This window comes from Salvelinus namaycush, chromosome 17 (genome assembly GCF_016432855.1).
Source record: "Salvelinus namaycush isolate Seneca chromosome 17, SaNama_1.0, whole genome shotgun sequence".
Classification (NCBI taxonomy): domain Eukaryota; kingdom Metazoa; phylum Chordata; class Actinopteri; order Salmoniformes; family Salmonidae; genus Salvelinus; species Salvelinus namaycush.
The window spans coordinates 5,617,974-5,627,503 of NC_052323.1; the positions used below are offsets into that span (position 1 = coordinate 5,617,974).

The following is a 9,530-nucleotide window of genomic DNA, read 5'->3' on the forward strand; positions in this document are numbered from 1 at the left end:
ACAATCAATGGCAAAGATCAGAGGTGCACCCTCTATACATTTTTATGGATAGCTGTCATGACATTTTCTCCAAACAGCCTTTCCCCGCTCGCTCGGGAGCTAATGAGGAAATGAGTCGAGATCGGACCATGGAAACACCACGCACGTTACTTGGAAAAGTAACAAACATTATTACTCACATTTTAGTGTAACTCCTTATATTACGCTATTACTTATATAAGTAATAATATTACTGTTGTAATGCATTACCCCCAACACTTCTCACAGAGACAGTTTGTAGTGATGTGAATTTTGTCATTATTTTTACATTTTATTACTTTAAGTTATGATATGAGGCCAATTTCATATGCATTGAATACTCTGGCTCCAGCAGTGTTCATAGTGTGTGACTGAACATTCTAAACATAAACATTGTACCCTTAGTTTCAGGTGAGTTGTCATACTGTCACTCCCTGACCATAGAGAGCCCTCGGGGTTCTCCATGGTGTAATAGGTCAGAGCGTGACTAGGGGGGTTTTCTAGTTTTTATAGTTCTATGTTGGTGGGTGAGTATGGTTCCCAATTGGAGGCAGCTGAATATCGTTGCCTCTAATTGGGGATCATACTTAGTGTGTCCCTTTTCCCACCTGCGTTGTGGGATATTGTTTGTATGAGTGCATATGTGCGCCACGTATTGCACGTTCGTTAATTCTTTGTTGTTTTGAAGTGTCACTGTAATAAATATGTGGAACTCTACTCACGCTGCGCCTTGGTCGATTATTTATATAACGATCGTGACAGAATATCCCACCACTACAGGACCAAGCAGCGTGCCCAGGAGGTAAAGGAGAGTTGGACATGGGAGGAAATACTGGGTGGATGCGAGACCCTTCCTTGGCGGGAGTCGCCAAGGAGTATAGGAGGACAGCGACGACGCCGGGGTCCACGGCCACAAACAGCCCAAGGGCAACCCCAAGATTTTTTTGGGGGGAGGCGCACAAGAGGCGGTCGGCCGAGCTGAGGAGAGAGCCAGAGACTGTCTGGGAGTCGATGGAGCAGTTGGAGGAGGGAGATCGGAGAGAGATGTTGGTTAGGTGTATTCTGCAGCACAGGCGCCCTGAAGAGCATGTCATCAGTCCGGTGAAACCTGTGCCGGCTCCACGCACCAGGCCTCCAGTGCGCCTTCCCAGTCCGGTACGTCCTGTGCCGGCTCCCCGCACTCGCCCTGAAGGGCGTGTCATCAGTCCGGTGAAACCTGTGCCGGCTCCACACACCAGACCTCCAGTGCGCCTCCCCAGTCCGGTACGTCCTGTGCCGGCTCCCCGCACTCGCCCTAAGGTGCGTGTCACCAGTCCGGTGCAACCTGTGCCGGCCCCACGCATCAGGCCTCCAGTGCGCCTCCCCAGTCCAGAGCTTCAGGCGACGGTCCCCAGTCCAGAGCTTCCGGCGACAGTTCCCAGTTCAGAGCTTCCGGCGACTGTCCCCAGTCCAGAGCTTCCGGCGACAGTCCCCAGTCCAGAGCTTCCGGCGACAGTTCCCAGTCCAGAGCTTCCGGCGACTGTCCCCATTCCAGAGCTTCCGGCGAAGGTCCCCAGTCCAGAGCTTCTGGCGACGGTCCCCAGTCCAGAGCTTCCGGCGACAGTTCCCAGTCCAGAGCTTCCGGCGACTGTCCCCAGTCCAGAGCTTCCGGCGAAGGTCCCCAGTCCAGAGCTTCTGGCGACGGTCCCCAGTCCAGAGCTTCCGGCAACGATTCCCAGTCCAGAGCTTCCGGCGACGGTTCACAGTCCAGAGCTTCCGGCGACGTTTCACAGTCCGGGAACCTCCTGAGATGGTCCACAGTCCGGAACCTCCTGAGACGGTCCACAGTCCGGAACCTCCTGAGACGGTCCACCGTCCGGAACCTCCTGAGACGGTCCACGGTCCGGAACCTCCTGAGTGGCCCAGCCAGAGCCCGGACTTGAACCCAATCGAACATCTCTGGAGAGCCCTGAAAATAGATGTGCAGCAACGCTACCCATCCAACCTGACAGAGCTTGAGAGAATCTGCAGAGAGGAATGGAAGAAACTCTCAAAATACAGGTGTGCCAAGCTTGTAGCGTCATACCCAAGAAGACTTTAGGCTGTAATTGCTGCCAAAGGTGCTTCAACAAAGTAATGAGTAAAAGGGTCTGAATACTTATGTAAATGTGATATTTCAGTTTTTTATTTATGCTTTGCCATTATAGGTGTATTGTGTGTAGATTGATGAGAAAAAAACTATTTGATCAAGTTTAGAATAAGGCTGTAACCTAACAAAATGTGGAACAAGTCAAGGGGTCCGAATTCTTTCCCGAAGGCACTGTAGCTACTGTAAACTTCAATGGGGATAGCAATCTTTATCTGGTGAAAAGTTATATAAATTGCTATACAATGACATGAAAGTATTCATAAAACATAAAGGTTAAGTAACATTTACAGATTGTGCCAGCATAAGGGCTATGAAAGACAGGATGAAGAAGGATCACAAAAACAGTAGCTAGCTAACAACCAACTAAACTCAGCAAAAAAAGAAACATCCCTTTTTCAGGACCCTGTCATTCAAAGATAATTCGTAAAAATCCAAATAACTTCACAGATCTTCATTGTACAGGGTTTAATGCTTGTTCAATGAACCATAAACAATTAATGTACATGCACCTGCGGAACGGTCGTTAAGAGACTAACAGCTTACAGACGGTAGGCAATTAAGGTCACAGTTATGAAAACTTAGGACACTAAAGAGGCCTTTCTACTGACTCTGAAAAACACCAAAAGAAAGATGCCCAGGGTCCCTGCTCATCTACGTGAACGTGCCTTAGGCATGCTGCAAGGAGGCATGAGGACTACAGATGTGGCCAGGGCAATAAATTGCAATGTCCGTACTGTGAGAGGCCTAAGACAGCGCTACAGGGAGACAGGACGGACAGCTGATTGTCCTCGCAGTGGCAGACCACGTGTAACAACACCTGCACAGGATCGGTACATCCGAACATCACACCTGTGATGTTCGGATGGTACAGGATGGCAACAACAACTGCCCGAGTTACACCAGGAACGCACAATCCCTCCATCAGTGTTCAGACTGTACAGGATGGCAACAACAACTGCCCGAGTTACACCAGGAACGCACAATCCCTCCATCAGTGTTCAGACTGTCCGCAATAGGCCGAGAGAGGCTGGACTGAGGGCTTGTAGGCCGGTTGTATGGCAGGTCCTCACCAGACATCACCGGCAACAACGTCGCCTACGGGCACAAACCCACCGTCACTGGACCAGACAGGACTGGCAAAAAGTGCTCTTCACTGAAGAGTCGCGGTTTTGTCTCACCAGGGGTGATGGTCGGATTCGCGTTTATTGTCGAAGGAATGAGTGTTACACTGAGGCCTGTACTCTGGAGCGGGATCGATTTGGAGGTGGAGGGTCCGTCATGGTCTGGGGCGGTGTGTCACAGCATCATCGGACAGAGCTTGTTGTCATTGCAGGCAATCTCAACGCTGTGCGTTACAGGGTAGACATCTGAATGGTGTTCTGCCATGGCCAGCGAAGAGCCCGGATCTCAATCTCATTGAGCACGTCTGGGACCTGTTGGATCGGAGGGTGAGGGCTAGGTCCATTCCCCCCAGAAATGTCTGGGAACTTGTAGGTGCCTTGGTGGAAGAGTGGGGTAACATCTCACAGCAAGAACAGGCAAATCTGATGCAGTCGATGAGGAGGAGATGCACTGCAGTACTTAATGCAGCTGGTGGCCACACCAGATACTGACTGTTACTTTTGATTTTGTCCCCCCCTTTGTTCAGGGACACATTATTCAATTTCTGTTAGTCACATGTCAGTGGAACTTGTTCAGTTTATGTCTCAGTTGTTGAATGTTGTTATGTTCATATAAATATTTCTACATGTTAAGTTTGCTGAAAATAAACGCAGTTGACAGTGAGAGAACGTTTATTTTTTTGCTGAGTTTACTTCCTGTTTTGTCTTCTGCGGTCGGAAAAAACGGGGGAAGTCTCGCTCTAGTGTGGTCACTACTTATTTACTCCCAACATCAAGTTGTATAAACTCTACAGCTTTACGACACAAATTACCAACATCAAGTAGTAAAAATTTCCACCAGATTACTACTGGAAACACTACCGTTTTCCTACTAAACACTACAAAACTCTACTTGTGTATCTTAGGTAGTGCGTAAACTACACATTCACTACACAATCCCTACAATAGTCACTACTGCACAAATATAGGTTTTGTGTAGCAATTCCGTATTACTTTTTCATAAGGGGCAGTTCCTTCTCCTACACCACCTAAATAACTGCTATGCGGGTGTCGGCTAGTGCGGATCTGATACAATCTAGCCTTTAGGTGACCTATGTGATTGTTTATGTAAACTCTCCCCCTTTTCTTCATCCTCATTCCTCTCTTTAGGTATTGCAGAATGTGACTTCAATCTTCCTGTGAGCCATGGATGACATTTGTTCTTTAAAGGGATTCATACTGCCAACTTCTCGATCAATCCTTCAAGGAATCCTTTAAGACAATTCCCATGGAGTTTAAAAAAGAAATTCTCGCAAACTTTTCAATAACATGTTTTTATTGAGACATATATTTTATATTCTTCTGATACAAAAATATATTACTTTGAAGTCATGTGATAATTTCTCTGCTGATGTTATTCAATGTTATGATGTTATTGACCTGGAACAGTTATATTAACAAGTGCAATATTTACCACAACACTACGTGTTGAATAAAGTCTACATATCATTTCTCTAACATCACATGAACACCTAATGCACCAATATCGAAGTACTGTACAAAAACATAATATTACTCTAAAAAAGATTAACAATACACTTCTTTAGGGTACACATTCAGTATAACTCAAGTGCATGGAAGGGTTCATGATTATCCTTCATTAGGCCATGTACAGGATTATATCACACCTTTTCATACTTTAAATACAGCACAATATTATATACTACACCCTTAGTATACAGAACATTAAGAACACCTGCTTTTTCAATGACATAGACTGACCAGGTGAAAGCTATGATCCCTTATTGACGTCACCTGTTAAATCCACTTCAATCAGTGTAGATGAAGGGGATGAGATAGGTAAAAAAAACTAACATTCTATAACCTTTGAGATAATTGAGACATGGATTTTGTGTGTGTGTGTGTGTGCAAGACAGAATATTTAAGTGCCATTGGACGGGGTAGGTACCAGGCACACCGGTTTGTGTCAAGAATTGCAACGCTGCTGTTTTTTTAATGCTCAACATTTTCCCGTGCGTATCAAGAATGGTCCACCACCCAAAGGACGTTCAGCCACCTCGACACAACTGTGGGAAGTATTGGAGTCAACATGGGCCAGCATTCCCCTGTGGAACACTTTCAACACCTTGTAGAGTCCATGCACCAACACATTGAGCCTGTTCTGTTCTGAGGGGGAAGGGACGCCTGTGTGGTTGTGATGACATAGTATGTTACTTGTCCCTTTATTGGTGTAGGTGAGACTTTACCAGGTCATAGCTAGCTTATATGACACTCTAGATTATGTAGATGTTCCTTAGGTCTAAAGGGGCTTCCTCTCATTGGCACCTTTCCTCAGTCTGCACCGACCACTTTAGACAGTTGAGACAGTGTCCGAGTCTGAATCCTCACTACTACAGTAGGAGCTGTCACAGTACTCTGCGGTGAACAGAAAGGTGTGCTCGTTGGGGTCTAGTTTAGGCACCCAATGCCGAGGTATCAAAAACATGGCCAGGTTGAAGAGATCCACAAAGACTTTGTAGCGATCACTGTGTGAGAGAGGAGAAAAACACCTACTTAGCTCCTTCTTGAAGGGGTATATAATGATATGCTTGACAGTAACTCTAGATTTGGATGCAGTTTATTTCAATAACTAATCATATATGACAGACATAACATACCTGACAGTAGAGCGCAGGTAGTGGTAGCCAGATGAGCCTCCAGTGCCTGCTTTGCTGCCAATCATTCTGTGCACCATGCACACATGGTTGTCTGAGACACATAGGATAAATATTGCACTTGTTAATATAACTGTTCCAGGTCAATTGACAGTGAAATTATAGTCTAGACCAGTGGTATTCAAACTTTTTCGGTGGGGACACCATTTATCCCCCCAAGAATTTCTCACAACCCAACCCCAAATCTAATGACAACCCTAAAATTGTTTACATTAACAAATAACCTCAATTCATTACATTTTCATATCTTATCAAAATGAAAAGAAACCAGTTAATATATTTACTCAATCATTTTCTAATTATCTTTCTCAAAAACATTTGTATATTGATCCCATACAATAATAATCTGTAGTCTTAATTTGTATTTTATTTTTCTCACCCCACTGCAGTTCCCTCCGCGACCCTGACTTTGAATACCACTGGTCTAAACAGTTCAAAGCATGTAATCTAGTAGAAAATACAAATGGTGTAAGGGAAACCTGTACATGCAGACAGTGATTGAGTGAAATGTGGTGAAGTAAACTATTCTTTACGTACAATATGTTTTGGTGTTACTTACATCTCCATTTTGTCATGAGGGTATCAATGTCCATCAGGTTGGACAGGAGTTGGAAGGGAACCTGGAACCTGGGCTCCTCCCTAACAATCCACAATGTAGTAATGACATCTCAAATGGTGAACAAACACAAGCCTGTCTAAAATAACTGTAAGAAACCCTTCTTACCTGTAGAAGTAGATCATCAGAGCTCCTTGGAGAGCTTTGTAGGAGATCCGTCTCTCACCTGATTAAACAACAGGAAGTGAGATGGTTTCTTAGACCTGGGTTCTGTAGTTTTAAACTAATTATTGGGAGTGAATTGTTGAGGCAGTTTGTGTTGGCGCTAGGTGCTAAACACTCACCTTTGCCCAAAAGATGCTCATGTCTTTTGACATCAAACAGAGAAGTAAATAGCTCTTTTTGTTTTGTCATCTCTTCCATCATCTCCTCCTTCTCCTCAGAGTCTTGCATTTTCTGCCAAAGGACAAAAAATCTTGTCGTTTTTGGTCAGATTATTTTATCTTTAAGTAACCTAATGAGAAGCGATGCTGTGAGTTTTTGGTACTAGATTATTTTGAAACAGCCAATACCTCTATTTTATTTTTTTCAAGACTCAATCCTTCAAAGATGTTGGCTTCCAGTTTAACCCAAAAGTTAAACCCATCCTCTTCAAGACCTGGGGTTCTTTCCAGCCATTTCTGAATAGAACAACAAACAGTATTGCTCAACAGTGCTATAATATCAAGTGTGGGAAATAACATTACTAAGTATTTAAACAGGGTCTATTTTAAAATGTTTCAGTTTTTTTTTTGCTTTTCACACACCTCCACCAATTTCAGCAGACAAGGCTCCTTCTCAGATCTAAGCAGCATCTCACTCTCATGTCCTTTGAAGTTGTCCCTGTAGTGGCGCCTGTTGTAGGGGACTCTCAGGTTGTCAAGGACCCCGATCTTGTTCTCCAACAGACGGAACTGGAGACTTTGGAACCCGGAAGCAGGGGACAGGTACTCTCTACAACACACAAAAGTAATGTGTGTTAAATATGTAAAGAGGGTATCATTTTATAAGGTTTATAAAAGCTAAAGATTCTCCATGGGTTATCTATGGGGCTTACCTGAAGTCATAGAAGTCCAAAGCAGTCATCGTCTCGAGTACGGCGAACTGGTCGACCAGCAGCCTGAAGATCATAACAATCCTGTGTATGCGGGTGTTGACCTTCAGCATGTTACGTTCATCGCGAACCTGGTGAAGCATTACGATTAAAGATGAGCTCTAACTTTTTGGCCTCTAGGGGGCGCTCCTGATGCAAAAAGGGTCCCTGCAATTGGACTGCATTGGACAGCAAAAAGCCCACCTTTTCACGCCGACAAACAAAGACTTAGGTCATTGACATTGTTAAAATGTCATGGCTTAATGAGGTAAAAAACTGATTCATATTGTATTTTAAGCGTTTATGAATTATATGTTGGGGCGGCAGGTAGCCTAGTGGTTAGAGCATTGGGCTAGTAACTGAAAGGTTGCTTGATCGAATCCTGAGCTGACAAGGTAAAAATATGTCGTTCTGCCCCTGAACAAGGCAGTTAACCCACTGTTCCCCAGTAGGCCGTCATTGTAAATAAGAATTTGTTCTTAACTGACTTGCCTAGTTAAATGAAGGTTATATTTAGAAAAGAAAAACAATTTGCCGGGATTGAAATCAACAATTGTATAACTTTTATTACACAAAGAAAATGTTTGCCAGTGTACTCTTGCTTACATGTCCACTGATGAAAATCTCTCGCACTGAATCCAGTTCCCATAGAATCTGCTTGAACCAGAGTTCATAAGCTGAAATAAAATGATAAAAATGCAATGAATCATAATGTCCCACCTTTGCATTGCAATGAAATTGATCATTTGTTGATGGAAAGTTGATAGTGAATTGCTATTCCAAGTCTTCCACAAGTAGGCGCAACTACAATTAAAGGTTAAACTCATTTCTTGAATTGACTGGATTTCAAATGGAACAGACCCCAATCCCTGTGATAAGGGAATGCATGCATACTACGATTACAATTCCATTATTGATTCTCACATCTTGATTATATTTGACCACAAACATATACTGTGCCTTGATGTGTGACAATGAAAAGATGCTCATCGTGGATTTTGTTCCCCTTCAGTTCACTCTGAAGAACTTGGGCCGTCACGACCTTGTCAAGCTATAATGGAACACATTTTTTTCATTTAGTACTACAGCTAACCCTTAATTAAAATTGTACTTCATTTCCATCCCTTATGTTGGCCATAGCTTCTATCCGCAGAAAAAAGATACCATGTCAAAAACCTTGTAGAAGATGAAGTTAGATTAAACCAGATGACGATGGTGAATGCTTTACCTGAAGGTAGTCACCATAGATGATGCCACCTTTGCTGGCCTTGTTAATTCCTTCTTGAGAGTCATCTTCCTCTTCCTCTTCTAGATGCAGCTTGCTCTTGAACAGCCTTGGGAATGAAAAAGACAAATGTAAATGGTATTGACTAGCTAATGGCATACAATTATCAATAATAATAATACATATAACTATAGCATTTATTTATTTATTTAGAATCGTTATATGATGCCTTTGTTACAATTTCTTTTTAAAATTACAAACAGAATTTGAAACGCAATAATGAATACGTACAAGTGCCTTTTCTCGAAGTATGGACATCCACCACTCATGGTTATCCAAATGATCCAAAATTAAAGCAAAAATGTTATCTAATTCCGTTGGTTTACTCAAACTCTGTGAAAACCCAAGTATTTATAGGCTAGTTCAACATCCGGCCCACCTCCATTTGCGTCATTTGAACCATTCGTGTTTGCCTTCTATTAGGTGAACTCACTGGATGAACTTAATTTTTTCGATAACAAGGTCACTGGGCCCATTCCAAATTAAACAGACATTTTAGCAACCTATGTTCGCAATCAACCACAACATATTTATGTCATTAATGCGACTCCGTGCAGCCAATGGCAATGCCCGCTT

General features: G+C 43.4%; 1 protein-coding gene across 1 annotated transcript; it reads right to left on the reverse strand.

The window, feature by feature from the left end:
* Positions 1 to 4,561: 4,561 nt before the first annotated feature.
* Positions 4,562 to 9,320, reverse strand: LOC120062247 (tryptophan 2,3-dioxygenase A-like). Its single transcript, XM_039012072.1, has 12 exons — positions 9,186 to 9,320; positions 8,898 to 9,003; positions 8,630 to 8,720; positions 8,276 to 8,346; positions 7,634 to 7,761; positions 7,344 to 7,530; positions 7,110 to 7,217; positions 6,882 to 6,993; positions 6,706 to 6,763; positions 6,541 to 6,620; positions 5,925 to 6,015; positions 4,562 to 5,792 (listed from the first exon to the last, which is right to left on the reverse strand). The coding sequence occupies exons 1-12, from the start codon at positions 9,221 to 9,223 to the stop codon at positions 5,618 to 5,620; spliced, it is 1,245 nt and encodes a 414-aa protein (XP_038868000.1). The 5' UTR covers positions 9,224 to 9,320; the 3' UTR covers positions 4,562 to 5,617.
* Positions 9,321 to 9,530: the final 210 nt, after the last annotated feature.

Excerpts from the sequence above, each read along its gene's own strand:
- LOC120062247 (XM_039012072.1), bottom strand. The coding sequence starts at position 9,223 with ATGAGTGGTGGATGTCCATACTTCGAGAAAAGGCACTT. Across the intron at positions 6,994-7,109 it reads TTGAAAAAAATAAAATAGAG|AAAATGCAAGACTCTGAGGA; the intron begins GTATTGGCTGTT and ends GTCCTTTGGCAG. Across the intron at positions 5,793-5,924 it reads TACCTGCGCTCTACTGTCAG|TGATCGCTACAAAGTCTTTG; the intron begins GTATGTTATGTC and ends TCTCTCACACAG.